The sequence below is a fragment of the Aotus nancymaae genome, unplaced genomic scaffold (assembly GCF_030222135.1).
Source record: "Aotus nancymaae isolate 86718 unplaced genomic scaffold, 86718_ANA_hifiasm-v0.15.2.pri h1tg000040l, whole genome shotgun sequence".
In the NCBI taxonomy this organism is placed as follows: Eukaryota; Metazoa; Chordata; class Mammalia; order Primates; family Aotidae; genus Aotus; species Aotus nancymaae.
Window position 1 is genome coordinate 35,078,887 of NW_026988454.1, and position 26,986 is coordinate 35,105,872.

General features: G+C 36.8%; 1 protein-coding gene across 1 annotated transcript in view; it reads left to right on the plus strand.

The window, feature by feature from the left end:
* The window catches only part of STX7 (syntaxin 7), a 54,910-nt gene that overhangs the window by 13,248 nt on the left and 14,676 nt on the right, over positions 1-26,986 (plus strand). The window contains exon 3 of the mRNA XM_012474383.3: positions 24,317-24,386. Within this exon, the coding sequence (XP_012329806.1) occupies positions 24,317-24,386 (70 nt within the window). The remainder of the gene's footprint in view (positions 1-24,316; positions 24,387-26,986) is intronic.

Here is a 26,986-nt window from a genome sequence, read left to right on the forward strand (position 1 = left end):
CAAATGAAGGGGAGTTTTCATAAAGTATTGTTAAAAATCTAACCTACTATCAAGTATGTGTACTGATAAGGGCCATGCAGAAATTACATGGAAGTGAAAGGCAGAAGTGTGAAATTTCAGTTCATTTTTTCCCCCATTTGGTAATGCTGGTAACACTGGGTGTGATTGACTAAAATGATACTTTGCATCACATTTAGGTTCCTTTCACACTGTATTTGCATCTTTTGAAATTGTGTCAGTACAAATTATATGTTTTTACAAAAGAAACCTAAAAAGAAGATGCTGTAAATAAGGTAGTATGTAATTAGAACATGGGCATCTATTAAACTAAAGCAAGAGTCTTCTTGAATGTTACGGTGCGAAAATTTATTTTCACGTTAGTTTTGATGAGATAAATGAACGCTCTAAAATATCAAGTTGTGTGGTTTAGTTTATGCCAAAAAAAGAAAATGGCAGTCAAAAATATTTTTAAACCATTTCTTGTTAAAGATAATCTGTAGTCTTTTGAATTTGTTTCACTAGTAAAGCATTTAAACCATATTATAATGATATAATTTATATTAAGCATAAAATATTTAAATATTGTAAATGCTTACATGTACATGCTTACATTCTAAAATACATTAGAAATATAATTATATTAAAATAATATAACTTTTAAAGAGTTAAGTTGAGTAGTTATAACAAACTATGACTTTATTGCAGGTTTTGTAACAGTTTAAAATGATTAAGAAAATATTTTTATCCTATGAGAGAAAGCGTTGACTCTATAAGAGTCAGCAAGGCACTTGTGCCACCCACACTGCATCTTTTGCCCATGGCATAGACCATATTCTCTGTTGATAGCCTAGCATACCATCCAGTCTTTTTCAACCCAACGCTCCAGGTAACTTCCCAGTAGATTGGAGTTGGCAGGCAAACAAAACTGTATGTTATCACAGGTCTAGAAGATCATCATGCCTCTAAGAAATGCTTAGATTTAGTTTTCAAACTTTGGGTTGAGATGTTCAAAAGTTTTTATTAGCAACATCTCTGTCCATTTACCTTCTATCATTTCTCCATATTCTCTGTCAGACATAACTCCTAGCTGTGATGTACAGTATGAGGATAAACAAGCCTGTGTGGGTTTACCTACAGAGCCATCTTATAGGGGTGATAGGCTGAGCCTATCATATAGGTAAACCAGAGTAGGCATTTTCACAGGGACCATTCATCCTCACCCAAACACAAACAGTGTGGAAGAGTATCTTCTGAACACACAGAGAAAACTCATGTTTTTAAATGCAGCAGAATCAGTATATCAAAATTCATCACATAAGTAAATACAGGCTTGTTTTTTTCAGACTTTTCAAAAATGGAAGTATAATGTATATATTGCATAGTAGAAAAATTATCTGTGTGTAGCTCAGTGAATTATCTATCATACTACCACAAATGTCAAGAAATAGAATGTTACTTATCTCCCTAAAATCCTTCTTGTGCTGACACCCCTCCATGCCCTTCAGAGATCACCAGTGTCCTGACTTTGTTAATATCATTGATTAATTTTCCTTTTTAAAAAATCTAATATAATCAAGAATCAAATAGAATTATTTTATGTTGGGCTTCTTTTATCATGTTTGTGGGATTCACCACAATTTATTTATTCTTTCTACTGTTGGTAGTATTTCCATTTTTTGATTTTGTTTTTATTTTTTGCTAGGATGAACAGTAATTCCCAGTATGTTCAGCTTTCATGGATAACAGCTAAACAGTGTCCTAAAATGATTGTACAGCCAGTGTATCAGAGTTTGTGCTACTCAGAGTCCTTGCCAATATTTGACGTTTATAATTTTATCCATTTTAGTGATACGTTTCTCTTGATTTACTTTTGCAATTCCCTGATTAGAATCAGAGTATTTAGAATGTAGCTAAGTTAAATAAATCAATGAGATTATAGGAAACGTTTCTAATCAGGCAAGCTATGTGTGATTGCATGTACTTTCCTGAAATCAGATCCAAATAGCAGTGTGACCTTGAGTAAGCTATCTTAACCTTCCAGGACATGGTTTTCTCATGTGTATTTTCTGTGAACTAGATTATGGTCTCTTCAAACTTTAACAGGCAGTAATTCTAACCAAAGTTTTTCAGAGTCCTGAAACTCTCCTAACATGTACAAGATTATTCTTTGTGTTATTAAGAGGTCAGTTGCCATCTCTAAATCCATAATGCATGTTCATAAAATCTCATAATAGAAGAAGCTATCACCAGTAAGACTAGCTAGAGTTCCACTGAGGCTTATATATTATTTCTAAGTGTAAGAGATGGGAAAGTTGGGGCACAGAGGTTTGTATCCTGTCAGAATTAACAAAATTTTGTATTGAAGGAGATTGGTGAATAGAAATGAGAATAGCTGACCTTGAAACACAGTCCTTGAGATAAAAATTTCCCTAACCCCTAAATAACATAGTAAGCCTTATAACTAGTGCTAATGTGAATTCTGGGATTTGAGTTCTTTTTTTTTTTTTTTTAATAATAACTGGAAAGAGGAAGATGCAGTGTGTCTAAAGTTAGAAAATAAATAAAACAGATATATTGGAAACGTAAAAATCTACTCATCAGAATTTATAAGTATAGAAGTTTCTACAAAAGTATGCATCGTATGTCACATGGGCTTGTGTATGTGTGTTTTTTCCAGAAAATTTGGAAAGATAGAACCTTTTAGGGACACATAAAGTATGAACGTAAGCTTATAAGTGCAAAGAGAAGGTGACTGAAAAATATTTTTGTTGAATCTTCGCTTGTTTCCTTTTGTGTCATGTATCTCCTACAGATTAAAGCTGTTAGTTCAGCATGGACTTTAGTATAAAATTGAAACAGATGCTGTTGGTTTCTGTGTGTTGTAATGAGCTTCCCATGCTGCGAGTGTACTTTTCAAAATTGTTTGTTAAGAATTGGTGTATGGCTCTTGTCCCCATAAGGTTCTTATGACTTTGAGATGAAATTAAAAGTCTATGTAAAAGTGTGAGCCCTTTTGTTACTTTTGAGAATGATCACAATTCTTTTAATTAGTTAGGGTCTGGTGCAGGGAACACTTGTTTTTGCATTTTAACACATGACTGCACAAAAGGGAAGCTAATATCATCAGCTGCTTTTTTTTTTCTTTTTTTTTTTTTTTTTTTGGTGCTAAGTCAAATTTTTTTTAAAAGGAGCTCCAGTCCTGAGAAGTTAATGAATTTATTGGAACCATGTATTTACTCAGAAATTAAGAATATTTTCCTTTTTTCTGAGGTAGTCTGTTGGTGGAATGGGAAGGCAGTTTATTAGAAGAAAAAGAGTTGAAAAATTGTCCTTTCCCCCCTCCTAAAATACTGTTTGAGATATTTACATCTAAGATCACACATCTGAAAACACGTGGTTGGGTGGTTTTCCCCCGCCTCGAGGAGAAAAACTTCAGTTTTTATTTCATTGTGATTTTCTTCATGCCTAAGGTATTGACATAAAACAGAGATATATATGAAGGTTAATATCTTATCCAAGGAAATTTTAACAGAATGTGACAACTTTTCTTCAGTGACTTCTATATGACCAAACATGGTGTTTATGGACGAATATGAGTGAATTCTTTGTTTTATAAACTAAATCTTCAAGATGTGGCTCCAGGATGCTTCAGGGAGCTTTAGCCCTCCCTCTCCTATCTGTGAACCATACACATAACTCTGCCCTGAACACGAACTTTCTTACCTTTGGTTCCAACCCCAAACCCTAGTAGTGGGTGTCTTCACTCCCTGTATTCAATCTAAGTGTAAATCCTAGTAATTCTACTGGTCAAATCTGTCTATGTCTATCTCTTCCATTACCACCCATGCCCCAGCTACTGCTATTTCTCTGAATGACTGTGGTCTCCAAATTGTTCTCCTCACTTCCATTCCCACGTATTTCAGTCTTCTCCAAATAGTAGTCAAAGTAAATTTGTAAAACTGTAAATCAGATCATGTCATCCTATAGCTTGAAATGTAACAGTTACTGCTGTGGCTTTTATAATCACATGTAAATCCCCACCATGCCCCACAGTATCCCCAAGATCTGATCCCTGCCCCTACTTGTCAACTGCCACTCCCATGGCGCTGGTCCACATTCCACCAGGGAGACCTTCTTTCTGCTTAGTGAACGGTCCAGCTCACCCTCACCACAGGGCCTTTGCAGTTGCTCTCCTTCTGCTTCAGACATCTTCCCAGATCTGCATGTAACTGGTTCCTTCCTGGCATTCAGGTCTCAGGGCCCAAAGCTCACTTCCTGAGCAATGTCTTCCCTGCCTTATCATTTTACTTCCTCCAGTCATTCTTTTTCCCATTAACCTGTTTTGTTTTTATAATGCCTCTTATCCGTAAATCAAAGTACTCTTATTGTTTACTTATTTTTTGACTTTTCCACCAAAACCTTGGTCTCTAGAGATAAAGGGCTTGATATATCTTGGCTACAGAAGTATTTACACATAGTTTTATTCCTTCAATTTTTTAATTAAATTGAGATCACACTATACAGATTTTTTGGTGCTTGCATTTTTTTCTCGTTATTGGTTGCTTTTTTTTTTATGTGATTATGCCATACATCATTTAATCCTCCATTAACAGACATTTTATCCTAAGTGTATATGTTTAAAAACTTGAGAACCAATTATGCTGCCTCCACAAATGAATCCTCTGAGTTCTCTATAGGTAAAATACAGTGTCATGGTGACCATGTAATAAAAATCCTCATATGTATGTTTCTATACTACATTTATTTAAGAATTTCTATAATAATTATTAGTTTTTTCTAACACAATCTATGCTCAGTAATTGTATGACAGGGTGGCTTCTCTTTGACTGCAGTATATTTGTGGTTAGTTCTGTAGCACTACTCAACTGCCCTGTGAGGCTATCCCTCGGTACATTTTAGTTGATTTAGAGCTGAAGTAGGAATCGAACAGTGTAAATTAGGCTTGGCAATTTAGTTTTGGTTTCCTGTAGTGATTTTGGCAATTATTGTCCTCATCACTTTGATCCCTTTTTGTTGTTTTCACCAATTATTGAAAAATGTTTTTTGTTAAACAGTGTATTAGTTCATTCTCACACTGCTAATAAAGACATACCTGAGACTGGGTAGCTTATAAAGAAAAAGAGGTTTGATGGAATCACAGTTCCACATGGCTGGGGAGGCCTCACAACCATGGCAGAAGACGATGGAAGAGCATAGGGACTTCTTACCTGGCGGTGGGCAAGAGATGCCTTGTGCAGGAGAACTCCCATTAATAAATCCATCAGATCTCATGAGACTTATTCACTATCATGATAACAGCACAGGAAAGACCTGCCCTGTGATCCAGTTACCTCCCACTGGGTCCCTCTCACAACATGTGGGAATTGTGGGAGTTACAGTTCAAGATGCGGTTTGGGTGGGGACACAGCCAAAATGTATCAGTGATTGCCCTTTACACTTAATCCAAACTGGGTTTTTTCTTAAAGCGGTTATCAATTTGTTTGCCTATTAGTTGCTTAAGAAAAAAAACAAAATTAATACAAGGTATTATTCTGCAAGTCTTGGTACATTTATTTTTCCTACTTTTTTTCTCATTATAGTGTCATTATCATGAAGTTGTGTATTATATTAGTTACCTAGGAAAAAGCCAAAAGTAATACACAATATTATTCTGCAAATCTTGGTACATTTATTTTTCCTACTCTTCTTTCTCATTATGGTGTCATTATCATGAACATTATTTGAAGTTATGTATTAATGATATTGAATGTGGCCACCTACTTCTCTAAGATAGTTTGCCTTTTATCCATATAAAGTCCAAGAGAATGCCCACAGACATCACCAAGATCCCGTCCTAGTTTGTGGACTTTCTCCTGCTTGGGAGTATGGAAGCCTTCAACAAATATCCAGCTGAGGCCTGCTTATTTGTGAATACCCAGGGCTCTGCCTTGCTGCCAGGCATGGGAGAAGAGTGGGGCAGGGTGGCCCAAGTATATCCAGGGATTTCAGTTGTATGGTATTTCCTATATACCCTGCTTTGTTCAATAATCTCTTTCTGGAAGATATGTAAGCTAGTATTTTTAGACTATTTTTTATTAACTGTTATTAGATATCTTCTATTCCTTTTTTTTGTGCATTGTTTTTGATCTTCCAGTCACCCTGGTCAGGTGAGGAAATTTAGGTGTGGAGTGGCTGTCACTTGCTCAAGTTTGTACGACTGTTAAGTGGCAAGGCTGGTATTTGAGCCCAGGACAGTCTGATTCATATAACACGGTGGATTTGGATCATGCCGTGTATCGTACTAGGGCATTACTCGTGCATTTATGTTCATTCCTTCCATACCTGTGATGTGCTAGGGATTGTCTGGTTGCTAGATTTATGTCAGCAAACAAAATGAAAATACCTGCCTTTATGGAGTGAACCTTTAGTGAGAGAAGACAGACATAAAATAAATAAATCATACTGTATGTTAGAAGGAGGTTTTAAGTGTTACGAAAAGAAATGATAGCAGAAACATACTGATAAGGATCCAGTGTGCTGGAGAAGGGATTGCATTTGATAAATAGGGTGCATGGGGAGTCGGGATGGACTGTACTGAGGAGTTCATTGTTGAGCACATATTTGAAGGAAGGAAGGGAATGTGTCCCGCAGTATCTAGGAAAATAGAATTTTAGATGGGGAAATAGCATGTCCATGGGCCCTCAGATGTAAGCACCCTGGCCATTAGAGGAATGGACAGGAGGAAGGAGAGAGAGTTGGGACCAGGTCAGGTAGGGCCTTGCAGGGTGATGAAAGGACTTAGGCTTTGACTCTGAGTGGAACAAGGGGGTGTGAGGGGAGGAGTGCAGTGCTGGTGCAGAGGCAGTGCCATGTTGGACTCAACCGGAGTTTTAGATTTTGTCAAGTGATTAAGAAGGGAGAGAGGGACTTAAGATACATGCAAGAGCATGGATATGATGACTGACTCCAGAGTTTAAGTTGGGTAGGGAGCCGGTGAAGACATTGAAGGTGAGGAAACGTGGCAAAGTGGCAGGATCAATGGATGGCAGCTTGGAGTTGGGGCCAGGGGAATGAGCTGTACATGCAGGAGGTGATTTGTAAGTGGATTGCCTGAAACCAAGATTACAGAAGAGTGACAGTTCCTGGTAGTGAGAAGGTGTTTGATGGGATCCTGGAGTGTTTGTCTGAGGGAGGGTGGAGGGCAGACTCATTCAGTGCGCAAAGAATGGAGGCCAGCCAGGATGGTGGAAGGATCGTCAATCCGTGTATTGAAATCACTAAAAATTAAGACAATAGTCGTGTTGGACAGATGGCAGCGAGCCAGGAACTACAAGCAATGAAGAGCAAGGGGCGGCCCAGAGAACCAGAAGTGGCTCAGCCTGCAGCGGGTGCTGATCATGGGCCCTGATGCGTTCTGCTTGTCTGTCTGTTCTTGTGCTCCTTGTCATGGGGCCTTTATTTTTGAATTTGTCCTTCTTTTCTGAGTTCCTCCAGTCTCTACTTTGTCAGTGAATGTTATCTGGCCATCTCTTAAGAGTTTTGTGATCTTCCTTTAAATTGTGATTGCTTCATTGAGTTCTTTTTCTTTTTAATCCTGTGTGTATTTTGGGGTATAATTTTTACCACATTCACTTTGTGGCAACATGTTTTCCTGCTGCGTGTTCTTTTAGGGAGTTTTACTGTTCTTTTCCACATATTAAAATAGTCTTTTGTGTGGTTACCCTACCCATTTTTTGTTATTCAGTGGAATGAGTTTGATTTTCCTGGCAGGAGGTTCCTGTGGAGGGAGAGGGAAGTGCCCATTTCTCTGCTCAAGGGCTCCATTCTCTCTGCTGTGCTGTGCTGCCCTGAGGGACTGTTTCTTTCCTCCTCTGCCTCTCAGCACCTAGCCTGATGTAGGAGGGCATCCCCCTCCATCCCTGATGTCATCCCAGTCACTTCATTGGCTCCAAGATGCACAGACACTCCTTTCCAAGGTGTTCCCCTGGTTTTTGAGAAGGGTCGGCAGCCCACGGCCTCCTGAATCTGTTCCGAGTCTCCTTTGCCCGCCTTCTCCAGCGGCGTTCCCGGTGCTTCTCAGCCCTGCTTCTGCCCATTCCCACTCCAGGTGGGATCAGCTCTTCCTGATGATTTTCAGGTGACATTTTGGAGCTTTGCAACCCCTGTTATTCTCTTTAGTAGCCATCCTTCAGATTCTCCATACAGCTTCCTGCTCAGGACCTGCTGTTTTCTGTTGCTTTTGGCCATATTTACACGGTTTTTGAGAATTTGGCCATATTTACACATTTTGTATTAATGTCTCTAAAAAATGTAATTTGTATGGGTTTTTCTCCCCGCTGCCACATTCTACAATATGCCTTAAGGAAGGAAGAAGGAGGAATATTAAGAAACATGCTTCTACTGTGTTTCTGTAAGAAGCAGAAATTGATTTTCAGTGTTTTAAAAACATCTGCCAAAAGCGTTGGCAGTTATCTTCTTAATCACTTGATCAGAAATGACCGAAGTAAAGGTTTGGGAATCGCTGCCTGTAAACTAGAGGCGAACTGGCAACAGTTCAGCTGCTTTTGGAGCAGTAGGAGAATTATTGGGCCCTCTAGTGGATGACAGGAAGGAAGCTCCTGTGTCAGGAGGGTTGGGGAACTGCAAAGCACAGGGCCTCACCACTGCCCAGTCCTTACCTGTTTGCTTCTTACACAAATCACGTTTTCATGGAACTACTGTTGCTTCTGATTCCAGACTACCTCAGAGCAGGTAAACTGAGTAGGTCTAGGTGAGAAATGTTAGGGTGAATAACTTTGCTAAAGATGCAGCTCGTAATGGTCCAGCCATCTAGAAGGCCACATTATTGTTTACGTACAATTTTTAGATGACTTGTTTCTGTACTTTATTTTTAAGAACTGTGCTCTCAGATTTAACCCTTTATTAATCTACAGCAGCTTTAACATGCCCCGAGTTGCCACTTATTTAACCTTTGTGCCTTTCTACCTGTAAGGTATCTGGGAAGAAAACCAATGACAAAATTAAAATTAAATATGTGGTAAATTTGAGATTGCTTTGTGGAAACAGGTTATGCTTTCAGATATTCTGTGCTGGGAAGGAGAGCACAGGAAGCCAGTGGAGTTGGGCCCTGTGAGTGGACCACTGAGCTTCCAGCCTCAAGACTCATCCTTTAGAAGGTCCTTCTCTGTCTCCCTTCCCTGCTTCTTGTCTCTGCAGTTTGCGTCAATGCATTTGCTCACAAAAAAGATAAGTGTTCTCTTTAGGTCCTAAGACAGAGCATGAGATATGCTAATGCCGGGGGAGAAAAGCCAAAATTATCTTAGTAGCCATCCTGCAGATTCTCCAGGAAATTTTTCCACTTGTGATATGCTTTTTAGAATTTTAATACACTTTTCTTGGTTTTTCTTGATATAAGAAATAGCTAGACATGTGTATTTCTAATGATATATTTTTCGCTGTACATTGTACCCTATAACAAACTTAGATCCTAATTCTAATTGTAGTAGACTTATTGGTAATCACATCTTGTATTCTTACAAAGATCTATGCTATTTTTTAAATGTTTTCATATATTTCATCTTTTTTTTTTTTTTTTTAAGACAGAGTCTCGCTCTGTCACCCAGGCTGGAGTGCAGTGGCATAATCTTGGCTTACTGCAACCTCTGCCTCTGAGTTCAAGCTATTCTTGTGCTTCAGCCTCCCGAGTAGCTTGGACTACAGGTGCTTCCCACCATGCTTGGCTAATTTTTGTGTTTTTAGTAGAGGTGGGTTTTCACCATGTTGGCCAGGCTGGTTTCAAATTCCTGGTCTCAAGTGGCCCACCTTGGCCTCCCAAAGTGCTGAGGTTACAGGCATAAGCCACTGTACCTGGCCTATATCATCTTGTTTAATACTCCAAACCACCCTCTAACAAAGATAGAGGGTTTTATAGACAAGTAAAGATTGGAGTCTAAAACAGAGTTTGTTTCTTTTAATATTTAGGGTTTTTTTTTCTAGTCCTATTTTAAATATGTCACTTATATGCAACTACTAGGTACATGTCACTGTCACATAGTCTGACTCCTTCCTCCCAATTATGGGCTATAATTATCTTGTATCAATTGATATTTGTTATTATCTCTAGAATTCTTATAATTATAGATTATTAAGTATTAGCACTCAAGTCAATTTCACATTAGGTAGTTAAGAAATGTAAATAAGAAGCTGAACACTTACAAAAACTGGCAGAACTGCCTAATAAGACAGCTTCAAAATCCAAAGAGCAAAAACTGGTAAAACTGCAAAGAAAAATAGACAAAGCCACAATTATAGCTTTCACTACCCCTCTCTGAGTAATTGATAGAACAAATAGATACAAAATCAGGATACAGAAGATTCAAAGTACTAACCACCTTGATGTGAAAGCCATTTATAGAACAGTCTTTTCAACAACAGCAGAACACACATTTTTCTCAAGTACATCCGGAACATTTATTAAGATAGACTATATTCCTGGCATTAAGGAAGAGTTTCAGCACACTTTAAAAGATTCAAGTCATACAAGATATATTTTTTGACTACAGTGAAATTAAATTAAAACTCAGTAATGGAAAGATCCCTGGAACATCCCCAAATGTTTGAAAACTAAACACATTCCAAATAAGCCATGTATCAAAGAGAAGGTCAAAAAGAGAAATTGGAAAATACTCTGAACTGAATGTAAGTGAGATTACCACATATCAGAATTTGTTGGATGATATTAACTGAGAAATTAAGGGAACACTGAACACCAATATTAGAAAAGAAGACAGGTCTCAAATGATGACCTTAGTTTCCACCTTAAAAATTTTAGAAAAAGAAAATGAAATTGCAAAGTCAGGAGAAAAAAGGAAACACAGATCATAGTGGAAGTCGAAGGGAAGAAAAAATCAATGAAACCAAAAGCTAGTTCTTTGAGATCAAAAGAACTGATAAAGCTCTAACCAGACCAAACATGAAAAAATAGAAGAAACAAATTACTAACATCAGGAATGAGAGATGACGTATTACAAATTCTATGTATTTTATATGTAGAAATCTATACATATTTACATATGTTCTGTACATTACAGAATCTGTCATGTATTTAAAGGGTTTTTTCCTTTGAAATGGTTTATTTTATTTTACTTTAAGTTCTGGGATACACGTGCAGAACGTGCAGGTTTTTTACATAGGTATAGATGTGCATGGTGGTTTGCTGCACCCATCAACCTCTCATCTAAGTTTTAAGCCCCGCATACATTAGGCATTTCTCCTAATGCTCTCCCTCCACTTTGCCCCCAACCCCTGACAGGCCCCAGTGTGTGATGTTCCCCTCCCTGTATCCATGTGTTCCCATTGTTCAACTCCCACTTATGAGTGAGAACATGCAGTGTTTGTTTTTCTATTTCTGTGTTAGTTTTCTGGGAATGATTGTTTCCAGCTTCATCCATGTCCCCGCAAAGGACATATGGCTGCAATTAAGGAAATATTATAAACAACTTTATGACTATAAAGTCTCAGCTTAATCCATGTCCCTGCAAAGGACATAAACTCCTCCTTTTTTATGGCTACAATTAAGGGAATGTTATAAACAACTTTATGACAATAAAGTTGATACCTTCGATGAAATGGATAAACTCCTTGATAGACACATATATCAAAGTTCACTCAAAAAGAAGTCAGTAACCTGCCTAGCTCTATATCAAGGAAATTGAAATTACAACTTAAAACCTTCCCACACAGAACCAGACTCAAATATCTTCATTAGTGTAATCTACTAAGTATTTAACTAATTGTACACAAACTGTTCCAAAAAAATTGAAGAATTCATTTTATGAGGTTAGCATGATCCTTATATTGAAACCAGATAAAGACAATAAAAGAAGAGAACACTAGGCCAGGCACGGTGGCTCGTGCCTGTAATCCCAGTACTTTGGAAGGCTGAGGCTGGCAGATCACCTGATGTCAGGAGTTTGAGACCAGCCTGGCCAATATAGTGAAACCTCATCTCTACTAAAAATACAAAATATTAACTGGGTGTGGTGGCGAGCACCTGAAATCTCAGCTACTTGGGAGACTGAGGCAGGAGAATCGCTTGAACCTAGGAGCAGAATGTGGCAGTGAGCTGAGATCACGCTATGCACTCCAGCCTGGGCATGACAGAGCAAGACTCCATCTCAACAAAAAAAAAAGAAAAGAACACTACACATCAGTTTCATCTCATGACATAAATGCAAAAAATTTAAACAAAATTTGACTAATCAAATTCACCAATATTTTAAAAGGCTAATATATAACAAGTGGAGTATATCCCAGGAATTCAGGGTTGGTTTACTATTGAAAGAGCAATCAATGTTGTTCATTTTATTAACAAACTTAAAAAGAAAACCTATATAATCATCTCAATAGATGCAGAAAAAGCATTTGACAAATTTTACTTCCATTCCTTATAAAAATTCTCAGTAAACTAGGAGTAGAAGCAAACTCCTTAACCTGATAAAGAGCACCTTATGAAAAGAGACAGTGAGTGTCACACTTAATGGTGAAAGAATGCTTTCCTTTATAAAATCAGGAACAAGATAGGGATGTCTGTTCTGGCCACTTCTATAAAGAATTTTACTGGAGGCTCCAGCCAGTGCAGATGGATAATATAAACAAATAAAAGGTCCTTACATTAGGAAAAAAAAATAATTAAAACCATTTGTATTCACAGACATAAATGTCTATAAAGAAAATCTGATGGAATCTACAATTTAAAAAACTGACTAGAACAAAAAAAGTCAATTTAGTAACGTTGCAGAATACATGATCAGTGTACAAATAAATTGTATTTCTCTGTGTTGGCAATGAGCAATCAAAATAAAAATTTGAAATTTAAAAAGCAGGCATTCACAATAACTCAAACATTATGAAATACTTAGGGTGCAAAATAAGTGAAAAACTTGAACACCAAACAGTGCAAACTATTGCCAAAATTAAAGAAACCCTGAACAATTGGGAAGATATACCTTGATCATGAATCAGAAGACTCAGTATTGTTATTTGAACAGCCACTTCAACAAAGAAGATATACAGATGTCGAATAGCACATAAAAAGATGTTCAACATCATTAGTTATTAGGAAAATACAAATGAAAAATACAAGATACCACTGTTAACCTATTTGAATGGCAAAATTTAAAAGACTCATCATATCAAGTGCTGGAGAGGATATAGGGGAACAGAAGCTTTTATACACTGCTGGTGGAAGTGTATAATGATACCACTTTGTAAAATAGTTTGGCTGTTTTAAAAAAGCTAAATATAGTACCTACCATACTATCCAACCATTCTACTCCTATTTATCCACACAGAAAAATAAAATATATGCCCATTTAAAGACTTGTAGACAGATATTCATAGGAGCTTTATTTGTAATGGACACAAATGGGAAACAACACAAATGTCCATCAGTAGGTGAATAAGCAAATTGTGTTGTATCATACAGTGGAAAACTCAGCAATCAAAGGAATGCACTGTTGATACACACAGCATGGATGAATCATAAAATAATTAGGCTAACTTAAGCCAGACACCACCCTTTTTCAAAAAAGAGTAAATGCTCTGTGATTACATTTATATAAAACTTTAGAAAATGCAAAATAACGTAAAACAACAGAAAGCATATTAGTGATTGCTTGGTGATGGAGGGAGGAAATTGCAAAGTGCAACCAGGAAACTTTTGAGGGTGAAGAATATAATACTGTCTTAAGTGTGATGATGGTTTTACAGGTGTACACATATGTCCAAACTTGTAAAACTGTAGTTTATATATTTGCACTTCGTCGGTTGTACCTCAATAAAGTGGTATTTTAATGAAAAAGAAAACTATGTTAATAAGAATATTCTTATTATTCCTTTCTGACCTTCAAGAGAACAATGGACATCACTTCATACTGTTAGTTGTCATCTGTTGAGCTCTTACTATATCCAGTACACGGTGCCTACCTATATTGCTCTCGATTAAAGTTTATGACAGCTGAGAAATAGGTACTTTCTCACTGTTGAAGCAATGATAGCTTGGAGACGTTAGGTAAATTGCCCAGGGTCAGCAGCCAGGAAGAGGAGAGATCAGGTTTCCAAATCAGGCTGTCTGACTCCAACTCTACTTGCTGGTCAGCATTCAATTGTACTTCTTCCTCAATGTGATGTGGCTGAGTCCATGTTGGAATCTCAAAATCATCTGTCCAGGGATTTTACTAACCATTATTTTTTTCTATGTTTGGCTGTTACAACTTGGTTATTTTAAGCTGAAAACAGATATTTTCTGCTAAAAGAGAAGATAGCTATTCTGAGTTATTTGGAGACAGTTCTTTAAAGGTACTCTATGTTAGGGCAATCTGCCATGTCACCACAGCCTGGCCACTCTCATTTGTCAGACAGCATTCACAGGAGCTGTCCGTTCGCTGGTGAACTCTGACAGGTGGTAACATGTATTGATAGCCCCCATACCAAATTCAGCCTACAATTTTGTGACAAACTATTCTTCTCTGTAAAGCTTTTTTTCTTAAATAATCCGCTAGATGGCAGCAGGCCCATGTGGAACAGAATGGGTCTTCAGTGCTGTAGATGAAGAGCCAGCAATGGGAAACTGTTTTGTTTTTGATAACCCAATAGTGCATCATTTTCGGATGTGTAGAAAATGGTATTCTTTTTTTGTTATGAAAAATGTAACATACTCTTTGAAGTCACATCTGTGGAGATGAGTAGTGGTACAAATAGTTCAAAATTGTGGATAATGCAAAACTAATTTTTTCTTTGTATTCTCATAGAGACACATGGGGATTTAATCGTAACTGCATGCATTAGATGAACTTTTCTTCAAGAAACTGTTTATGCTTAAATAATTCTTTTTATGGTTGGAAAAATTGCTGCTTGTTTCATGAGTTTTTTTCTTTAATTGGACCTATGCCAATCAAAATAGAAGATGACTGACCTATAAATTCACAGCACCCAAGGCTAGATAATGAAATGGGATCCTACAGATTGGCCTTGGGAGAAAGTAGGAGGATTATTCATTTTTCTAGATCACCATCCTGCTTGTCATGTGACTAGAAACCTCTTATCTCCCTCTCTCTAAGCTTATTTTTCTCAAGCATTTTTGAACATGGTCAACTGGGGTGTGGCAGAAGATCCTGTGAACCACTTATCCTACTGTCTGTACCTTTTAGAAGAAGAACTTACAAGATAGCCAAAAACCAGTTAATATGTTTGTAGCAACTATGCTATAAAAATACTCATCCAAAACAATGAAAAAGTAACTGTAATTTGGTTTCTAAATTAGTATAAGAGCAGCAGATGAAAATGAGGTACTCAAGCCAGCACTTATGATGGATGAATAACATCTTCATCCATATGAGATTCGAATAACATATCTCATCCATGATGGATGAGAATGAAAGAAATTCAATGCAATTCATGCAATGCGTTCAATGGAAATTTTGTAACATTGTTAAACATTTTACTAGATAGAATTAATAATGCAGTGACTACACTAGGCCCTCCATTTCCATGGGTTCTGCATTGATTCAACCAACCATGGAACGAAAATATTAAGAAAAAAAATTTTTAAATAAAAATACAAATAAAAAATAGTACACTATAACAATTTACATAGCATTTATTTTATATTAGGTATTGTAAATAATCTAGAGATGATATCCTGGAGGATGTGCATAGGTTATATGCGGATGCTATGACATTTTATATTAGAAATTGAGCATCTGTGGATTTTGTTATCTGTGGGAGGTGGATGACGGGAGGCCTGGAGCCAATCCTCTAGGGATAGTGAAGGATGACAGTACATTTAAGTAACATGCCAAGTTGAGTTTTTAAATACAAGGTTTTAGTAATTTTTAATAATTGAGGACAAAGACTGGCCAACTTTCCCTGTAAAGGGCGGACTCTTTGAGGCTTTCTTGCATTTTCGTCTTCTTTTTTTTTTTGTTAACTCTTTAAAACTGTAGCAACGGTTCTTAGCTTGGAAGTCTGTACAAAACCAGGTTTCAGGCCCTACGGGCCATAATTTGCTGACCCTAGTGTAGGAGGGTAATACTAGTCATATATAAAATGAAGTCTCTGGAATCTTGGCAGTTCATAAAACCCAGAGAAAGAGCAGGCATTTCTTTCTTGATCACTTTCAGCTGGGAAGAAGGATCCTTGTGCTCCACTGCTGGACCGAAACTTACTTTGAGCACTGCTGGAAACATCTAAACATCTCAGTTCAACTCCTTCAAATTACTTCTTCAGTCTAGGCACACTTATTCTTTCTTTCTTTGCTTTGTCAACTGTTGCACACCTAAATTATGAAATAATGTTTTTTAAGGTCTTTTATTTTCAGTCCTTTTAGTGCATTGAAAAAAGTTTTTTGAAAACCAAGAAATCTACATTCTAATCCTAGCTCTTCTACTAAATAGTTGTAGTTTTTGGAACAAGTTATTCTGTCTGGTTCTCAACTTCTTTGTTTATAAAATATAATTGAACTAATACCATATAATATTTTTTCCAAATTTGATTTAGTAGTTTCAGATTTATGTTTCTATAAGCCCCTGATCAGATGATGCCTTTAATTGATCCTCAAGTGTAGACCTGCTCAATTTAAAAGAACACAATCAAATTACTGTTGTTCAAAAGACCTCCCACTGTGCCTGGTACATAGTAGATGCCCAGCAAATGTTTGTTGAATGAATAAGAAATGAGCATAACTAGCTTTCTTAACTCTCTGTTTATGGTTTATATTTTAGAAATATGTATTATTTCTTACATAAGTTTTGATCTTTCCAGTGTTCTTTTTATGGTTCATTCATGAAACTATTCATTGAGGGTCAGCAATATGATAAATTCTGGAAATATCAAAATGAATAAAACTTAGTCCTTGCCTTTAAGAAGTTTGTCTTCTTGTTAGGATGACTAATAGGTATTCTGATCATTTCAGTGTATGTCTAAGTATGGTTATTAGAGGTTTGAATCTCCAAACTGAAATGTCCTATTTCTTACCCTTCAAACCATTACAAATGCCACCTTCATTACAGCTTTTTGGATTGTCTTCCAATAGAACACACATATTATAGGTCATTGTTTGAAACATTTTTATAGCATTTATTGCTACTGCTGCCTCTTTGAGTTTGTATGGTGTTTGTACTTTTTTTTTTCCTTTTCTAGATTGTATGCTGCATAAGTGTAGGGGCCTTTTCTCCCATTTGTATTCATGAGAAGCAACTTGCTCTCATTAGTTAAATGTGTTCTATTAGGCAATAACATAATGGTTGTTTTCTAAGAGGCTTCATTTTATGAGACATTGTATTTTGTTAAAAAATTGTTTCAGGGTAACAAAGAAGTTGTTAGCCAGAGCATTTGATTTTTAAGAAATTTCAGTATCTGTAAAACCTAAACCTATAAAACCAAAAGCACAGAGTAAATGTAGCTTTTGATTATAACTAGATTGTTAGTGATAGCTACTGATACTTTCATTACTAATCATCTGTCTTGGGCCGGGCGCTGTGGCTCACGCCTGTAATCCCAGCACTTTGGGAGGCCGAGGCAGGTAGATCACAAGGTCAAGAGATCGAGACCATCCTGGTCAACATGGTGAAACCCTGTCTCTACTAAAAATACAAAAAATTAGCTGGGCGTGTCTGTAATCCTAGCTACTCAGGAGGCTGAGGCAGGAGAATTGCCTGAACCCAGGAGGCAGAGGTTGCAGTGAGCCGAGATCGCGACGTTGCACTCCAGCTTGGGTAACAAGAGCGAAACTCCATCTCAAAAAAAAAAAAAAAAAAAAAAAAAAAAAATCATCTGTCTTACATTGTAATGAACATAAGCAATGCTCAAAGAATCTTAAAACAGTTTTATTGCTTTAGCAACCAGTTTTTCCCCCTCCAAAGATTGGCTCTGTGATGCTGCTTCTCAGTGGTCATGATATTATAACCAAAAAGATCCCAGTGTAGTAATAGTTTTCGGTATTAGGTGGCCAAAAATAAATTTCATTATAATTTATCCCTTTTGTTTTCTACAGTGAACATACTTCCTTTTTTTTTAAAATATACCTAAGCTTAAAAACAAAAGCCCCTGTCTGACATACTGCTGCTGTCCCTCATACAACGGAACTCCTTTCCCATTTCCACAGAAGGGATAAAACTGAGGTCTCTTCAGTTCCTGTATCCAATGCCAAATCCAGGGTGATTTCCTGTGTGTTCCTCCTCTCTTTCAGCAAACCTGAACAGCAGTGTTCCCTAGCCTGTGGAATTCTGTCTTAGTGTAACCACAAACTGTACATTCTATATACAACGCACAGGAAATTCTATATACAACAGTGGAGGAAGTGGATAGGGAAGGAGACAGTTAATACATCTAAATAGATACCTTGCAGAGCAAGAAAAAGAATATTGGCAGGTGCTAAGTTGCCACTCTGCAGCTGATCACAGGCTGCAGTTTGTATTACTATTTTCCTGTTATAATAACCTTTCCACGTTCCTCTTGCCTTCTTTCACCACCTCAGCTGTTTGGGATAACCCAGATTTTCAGTCCTGGGTCCTTGTTGCTCCTGCTCACAGGCTGTGTGGTACCTACTTTTACAATTGAAGATGGCAGTATTATCAGGTCCCCTCCCGTTCATCTCCCTTTTATTTGTGTCTGAGTATACCCCAACTTCCCCTTAATAATTACCTCAATCAACATACTACCTTGGCCCTAAAGGACCAGTTGTAGTCTTGAAAACATGATTATTTTCCTTACTTGGATCTTGTCTCTAAATCACCTTGAGAGATGGAAAAAATTGTACGAATGGATAATTAAGTGTAATTGTGAAATGCTGCCCTTTACGTCGACCCCTTACTTCCCAAATCCAAGTTTCTTTCTGGCTGTAGGTAAAACAGCACCCTGGAGTGGTTTGAGACCATAAAGATCCTGTAGGATAGCACTTCAGTTTTCCAAGATGCTTCTCTTCCAGGTGGGGCCAGGATTGAGTTTTCGGTAGGCCATAAACATTCTAGAAGTCCAGCAGCTTCTAGATAGCAGAATGCATGGCAGAGCAGTGAATCCCATTGTCCTTGGAACATCGTTCATTTTTTTTCTCTGTACTTTCTTGATCAGAAGCATCAGTGTTTGGAACACCTTGATTGTGACTAGCAGGTGGATTAGGAGTCTGGCAGAAGCATGGGGGAAGTGGGGACGGGCGGCAGGGGGCTCAGTGGGTACTTAGAGGATGCATAACAGAACCCACAGTAGTACCATTGAAGTGAATATAAAATTCTGCCTCCTCTAAGATGGAAGGAGCATAGTTACCTTGTCTCCAGCTGGCTGGGTGAACCCTTAACAATGGCACATCACTAGTCTGCTTTTTATTTTTAAATTAGCACATTATTGAAAGTGTTTGTAAAGATAATTAGCCACAGAAAGTAAAATGAGTAAAATTATCTCTATAGAGCATATGGATGTGCATCTGAGAATTCCAAAGAATGAAAAAATTAATACAAAAAAGAAAACAAAAATAATTTAATAGAGTATAACATGAGATTGCTATTGCTGCCAATTGGTTTATGGCAATGCCCGTGGTCATGTCAATCTGAATAAGGGAAAGCCTATATTGGTGAGCCTACATGTGGATTTTATTCTGACGGCTATTGCTAGTTTGTTATCCCACTGAACAAGTGCTTCAGGAGTTGGGATGAGGGGCAGGCTGACTGACATACACAGAGCAAAATGTAGAAAGGATATACCAATGAGATTACACCCAATTCATGGGGAACAGCTTGGGTCACTTGGTTACCTCATACCATTGTTTACTCTATCCAGGGCTCAGCAGCAAGGCCAGAACTAGTCCTCAAAAGGGTGGTTTTGCTCAAGCATTCTAAGAAATCCCTATGTTTTTCCTGTTGGGATTTGCTACTGGTTTTCTTCAGTGCCCTGAAATTACACAGGTGTGGTGTACTGTTGGATCAGCTGGATCGTTAAAGCCAAGTTATAAGTAGGTGTAAGTAGACCTGCTTATACCACCTCTTGAACTAGCTGGATGGCCTTTTCTTTTTGGGAGTTGAAGCTAAAGCTGGTAACCTTTGGGTCATTCAGCAAAGGGTGGAAGGAGCATTAAAAAGTCTGTTTCTCATTTGTATTTGAGGCTACTAAGAAACACACAGTGCTGAAGTATGTCAATTATCCATACAGATTAATTCACCAACATTTTTCACCAAGGAAACACTGCCCTGTGTTTTCACAGAATATATTTTCTACCTGCTGGCTTAGTTACGCTTCGTAGGCATCTAAGAGTACATGTTGCTTCCCACTTTTCTGGTGCTAACCAGTGTACTGAACCAGTGTCCTGTAGGAGGAGATGATCCGTATCCTTAACAACAAAATTATAGTACAGAGATAGAGAGCGTACATAACCATGAGATATGCCTGTGAAGGCTTGCTGATGTCCCATCCATTGATAAATACTTTAGGATAGAGGGAAAAGTATTTGCTGTATCAGCAGGCATATACAAGTTGTTAAAGATTGCAATGCTCTGTTGTAGGAAATTGATCACATTTTGAGCAACATTGCAGTTGGAGTCACCACCTGAATAAACTTTTGCTAGTTGTCATGAGTGTTAGCCTTCTGCATCCTCCAGATACGCCAGTTAAATGAGAATGAGAGGCATCTCTACTCCCTGCTCTTTCTGTCCTTTGTGGTGGCATTTCTGAGCAATTCCCGGGAAACAGTTAATACCCTTGGTTTTATTGTTTTATTAGAGTGGGTCCCCAGGGACTTCCAATGATTTCTTCCTTTCATAAGAGTCCTTACTCAGGGAGTATGAGTGAGAACCGGATGCTGCTGAGTGTATCTGTTCAGAAATGGGAAATTACCACATGGTGGAACTAGGCTCCCACTGGGCCTGTCAGAAGCCATTGCTACTCAGTTCTTTTAATTGGCTGAGTAATTTTACATAGGATTCATGTATTGTACTTGTTTATACTTTGCAAGATTGATACGCATTTCAGTCCTTTTTTTGCTATTCAGTTTATTCATGAATATTATTAAAGTTCCTATTCTTGGCCCATTTTTCTTTTTTTTTAATTATACTTTAAGTTCTGGGATACATGTGTGGAACATGCAGATTTGTTACATATGTGTACACTATCTTGGCCTGTTTTTCTACTGGATTGTCTGATGTTTTCTGAATTATTTTTAGTTTTAATTGACTATTGCTCTCTCTTTCTTATATATTATGTAGTCTATACCTTTTGATTTTAAAGCTTTTGATTGTAATTATATTCTCAACTACTTTTCATAATTTTTACCAACCAGAAATGTGAAAGGTTAATTATCAGTGAAGTTGAAATTTTGTTATATATCTATTTGCCTTTTGTAAATTGCAAGATTTTAATCTTTGTCCCTTTTTTATTGGGCTGTTTTTCTATTACCAAGAAAACTACCATTGTAGTTTAACCTCTTTCCTCATCATATCCTGTAGTTACTGTCTGCCATGTATATATAAACACACACTTACATAGATACTGTGATATATGTACACATTTTTCATATAACGTTTAACAAAGTTCTTTTATGTAGTTAAATTTGTCAGTATTTTCTTTTTTTTTTTGAGACGGAGTTTCGCTCTTGATACCCAGGCTGGAGTGCAATGGCGCGATCTCGGCTCACCGCAACCTCCGCCTCCTGGGTTCAGGCAATTCTCCTGCCTCAGCCTCCTGAGTAGCTGGGATTACAGGCACGCGCCACCGTGCCCAGCTAATTTTTTGTATTAGTAGAGACGGGGTTTCACCATGTTGACCAGGATGGTCTCGATCTCTTGACCTCGTGATCCACCCGCCTCGGCCTCCCAAAGTGCTGGGATTACAGGCTTGAGGCACCGCGCCCGGCCGATTTGTCAGTATTTTCTAATGGATTTTAGTTTTGTATCATGCTTAGCTAATACTTTATATCTCTTACTCTAAGATCCATATATAAGATCATATAATAAAAACATTTATATTTCTTATAGCAGTTTAATATTTTCAATTTTAATATTTAAATTAATGATTTATTAATATCATATAATAAAAACATTTATATTTCTTATAGCAGTTTAATATTTTCAATTTTAATATTTAAATTAATGATTTATTAAAAATGTATTTTGCGACTGGGCGTGGTGGCTTGCGCCTGTAATCCCAGCACTTTGGGAGGCCGAGGCGGGTGTATCATGAGGTCAAGAGATCGAGACCATCCTGGTCAACATGGTGAAACCCCATCTCTACTAAAAATACAAAAAATTAGCTGGACATGGTGGCGCATGCCTGTAATCCCAGCTACTCAGGAGGCTGAGGCAGGAGAATTGCCTGAACCTAGGAGGCGGAGGTTGCGGTGAGCCGAGATTGCGCCATTGCACTCCAGCCTGGGTAACAAGAGCGAAACTCCGTCTCAAAAAAAATAAAAGCATTTTGCTATATGATTTGAGGTAGGGTTCTTTCTCCCAGGCCCAAATGGTTAATCAATTTTCCTGATGTAGTTTGTTAAATAATTTATTTTTTTTCAGTTGCTGTGATTTTTTTTCTAAGAAACAACCCTTTAGAGTTGAGATAAATACCTGCCACTAGTCTATAGATGCCCATACTACAGTTTGTATTATCAATATGCTTAAAAGACAGATAACTATAAGACAGTTCAAGAAAATCTGTTGAGGTTGAGAGAGAATATATAACTGATCACAAGCAGCCATAAATTAAACACAGCAAACAAAATTTCTCCATCTTATGAAAGGAAAAATCAAACTCCACAAAGCAAAAATAAATTCCTATTAAATTAGCCAAATGGGAAGAGTTGCTATATGCTTTGATTCCTCTCTATTCTCTGTTTTTCAGTTTTGACTTAAAAGCAGTATTTATTACATTATTCCCAATGACCGAAACTTATCCTGCATTTTGTAATACTTTATCATTGCCTTGAGCATGTAAATAATGAATATTTTTTAAAGTATTTAAGCTATATAAATAAACCACTCATTTAAATAAAAAGAACAGGGGGGATTCGAGTGTTAAGAGTTCTTTTGATTTTCAGCTTATTTCTACTTCATGTTTTATTTATGTACTGTGACATTTTATTTATGTCCTTATACACATAAAACTATAGGCCCTCCCCTTCTTTGTAGAGCCTTTTTAAAAAAACTGCAGTAGTCATAGGCTTCTAGATTGTGAGTTTAACATGACTTTAAGCCCTGGACTTTTTATTTTAAAATCTTTAAGTATTCTAAACCTCACAAAATATATATAAAAGTATAGTATGATGAACCTTTCACCTGGATTCACCAGTTGTGGGCATTTTTCAACTTTCATTTAATATGTTTTTTACATTTCATATTCTAGTTTCTCCTATTGTCCCTATGATTTTTTTTATAGTGCTTGCTTTTTCCTGATTCAGAATCCAGTCAAAAATCATACAATGTCTTTTGGGTATTTTAATTCTTTAATTTAGAAAGCACCCCTGTCTTTGTCAAATTTTTTTTTCTGTTTTGTGACATTGACTTTTAAAATATGTCCAGGCAAGTAATCTTTTAGATTGTCCCACAGTGTAGACTGGTATAATTTCTTTTTGTGATTAGATTCAGGTTAAACATTTTGGCAAGAAAAAAATCCATAGATCATATTGTGACTTTCTCACTGCAGCATGTCACGAGGTTCATAATGTCAGTTTTTTCTATTATCAGTGCTAAATTTGGTCACTTGTGTTCAGACGAGATTTATCTATGATACAGTTACATCTTTTATAATTAATGTCATCTGTGTGGTGGTAAGTTAAGTTGTGCGAATGTCCTATGATTTTAGCATCCTTTGATGATCTTTGCTGAAATCAGGGATATATGGATAATTGAAAGTGATTTTTTTCTAATTCTATTATTCCTTTCTCATTTATTAACTGTAATTTATTTATGTTATATTCTAGTGAAATGTAATTGTTACTTATTTGCCTCACAATTTTTATGCCAGTAGTGTTAAATGAAAGTCTACGTGCCATTGTATTTACTTAATATCCTGATGGGATAAGGAAGAAGATAGTATTTTTGGGTCATAAGTGCAGTTTAACAAGTTAATATTCCCACACAATTTCCTCTTGAAAGTTAATTCATTTTTGTTACTAATTAGATTTAAATAAACCATTTATTCTTTTTCCAGTTAATATTTTTTACTTTTAGTTTTTCTGTCTCTTTTCAGCTGCTCAATTGCTTGTACATATTAATTTTTAACTTATTGTTTCTGTTGCCCTAACTTTTGTAACAATTAATACATGAATTTTCTATTTTAATAGCTGTGGAAATACAAAGAACTCTGAATCAACTTGGAACACCTCAAGATTCACCTGAATTGAGGCAACAGCTGTAAGTATCTAGTTAAACAAATAAAAGAGAACGAAAAGCTCTACTGCTATTATTATGTTGCTTTTACAGTATGTAGTGTTACGCTTATTGGAGGAAGAAATGGAAAAACAATGGAGTTTTTCTGCTACCTTATCCATACATTTATACCAAGCGTTTGTGTGGATTTTTCCCTGTCCAGAGTAGCAGGTGTTTTTATTTTAAAGATCTGGCTTACCCTATCAAAGCAGAATTTCTTTAGTTGCATTTCTTACAGTTTTTAGGTAGGTTGTTTTTGACAGCTGCTGAAAAATTATGCTCTAGTATCTCAATTTATGTGATTTACTTTCCATAGCTAACAATCGCTGCAGTCACCAGAGTTTTATTTGGTTAGATCCAATACATATCCAGCTATATGAGATGTCTTCCCATAAGTTTATACCTACATCCTTGAATTTCAGAGATCATTAGCTTCTGTTTAAAAAAAAGTTATAATGAATTACGTAGTAGATATCCCAATAAATTAATTTGCTGTTAGCAGACTGGCAGTCATAGCAATAATATTTTTTTCTATGGTATATTATGGATTTTACAGAGTATTTTTTACATATTTTCTCATTTAAACCTTACGAAATTGGAGTGAGATAGTCCAAAAGAACTGTTTTCATTTTGTTTATGTCTCTTAGGGGTTTAATGAGTTGCCCAATGTCATTTAGAACTTAACTCTTAAATTTTATTTCAGTGCTGTTACAGCTATAAATTTCAAGTCACAGATATCTAGTAAGTGATGCCTTCTAAACAACATTAGTTATAGAGGGAAAATTGCAAAGAGAATATTAAAAGATAAGTAATAGGAATTCATGTTTTTATGAAGTACAATTTGAAGAACTTACAGTTATCTCTAATTTGTATTTTATTTTTCCACAATGGATAAGTGTCAGAATGGTAAAAATGCTCCAGATCTAAATAATAAACCACAATTCATTAAAGTAAAATGGAAGTACATAATTCATAATAGTTCTAATATTTTGATAGAGTTAATAGTGAAGATTCTGAATATGTGTCTGTGATGATTAAGGGTTTTTATTTTTATTTTATTTGAGACAGGATCTCATGCTATCACCCAGGCTGGAGTACAGTGACATGATCATGGCTCACTGCAGCCTGGACCTCCCAGGCTCAATTGATCTACCTGCCTCAGCCTCCTGAGTAGCTGGGAATACAGGCACACCCATTATGCATGGTTAATTTTTGTATTTTTTGTAGAGATAGTGTTTTGCCGTGTTGCCCAGACTGGTCTTCAATTCCTGGGCTCAGACAATCCACCCGCCTCAACCTCCTGAAATGCTGTGAGCCACTACGTCCAGCCTAAGGTCTTCCTTTTAAAATGTTGACTATATTATGATTTCCAGAGATTTACAAAAATGCATTAAAGATAGGATATTTGGTAAATAGAGATAGAAATAGGTTTTAATTACCCTTTGTCAGTCAAATACAGATGTCTATTCTTAAGCATATTCTTATACAGTATTTCATTATTTTAAAGGACCCTAAGTGTGACCAGACCATATTTTAAATGAGATCATATATATGAGAAGTACTGATGTTGTAATTTGTAAAACATCACAATTAATACGAGCTTTTTTTTAGCGTCATGTTTTTAAACTGGAAATCTTTTAACTTTATAGGCTAGCTACATAAAATATGGATATGTACTCAGCATTCTGTATTCATAGATTATATATCCTCAGATTCAACCAACTGCAGGTCAAAAATATTTAAGGAAAAATAACAATACAGTAATAAAAAACAGTAAAAACCAAACTATAAAATTTAGCAACTGTTTACATAGCATTTACATTGTATCGGGTATTTATAAATCATCTAGAGATGATTTAAAGTACATGGGAGGATGTGCATAGATGATATGCCAATGTTACACCTTTTTTATATCAGGGACTTGAGCATCAATGGATTTTGGTATCCATAGGGGTCCTGGAACCAATCCCTTGCAGGTACCAAGGGATGACTAATTTACTTCTTTTATTTATTGTGTTCTTTCCCTTTACAAGGAAATGCTATTATTTTTTCCACTGCAAACTTAAATAATAGTAAACTTGTACCAATATTGCCTCTTTCCTTTTTGTTTATTTGTTTGTTTGAGACAGAGGTTCCCTCTGTTGCTCAGGCTGAAGTGCAGTGATGTGATCTCAGCTCAGTGCATCCTCCACCTCCCATGTTCAAGTGATTCTCCTGCCTCAGCCTCCTAAGTAGCTGGGATTACAGGTGTGCACCACCGTACCTGGCTAATTTTTGTTGTTTTTGGTAGAGATAGGGTTTCGCCATGTTGGCCAGGCTGGTCTCGAACTCCTGGCCTACAATGATCTGCCCAACTCAGCCTCCCAAAGTGTTGAGGTGACAGGCATGAGCCAGCACGCCTGGGCTTTTTTTTTTTTTTTTCAAAGTATCTATAGCATATACATGTTCACATAGAGAAATAGGAGAGGCCAGATATAACTAAGATCTGGGAACTGGGCAAAGTCTAAGGCAACAAATCTTTTCTTGCTCACCTGACCTTCCAGGTGTGAGATGTGGACAAAAGGTTCCCATATCCCCAATATCTC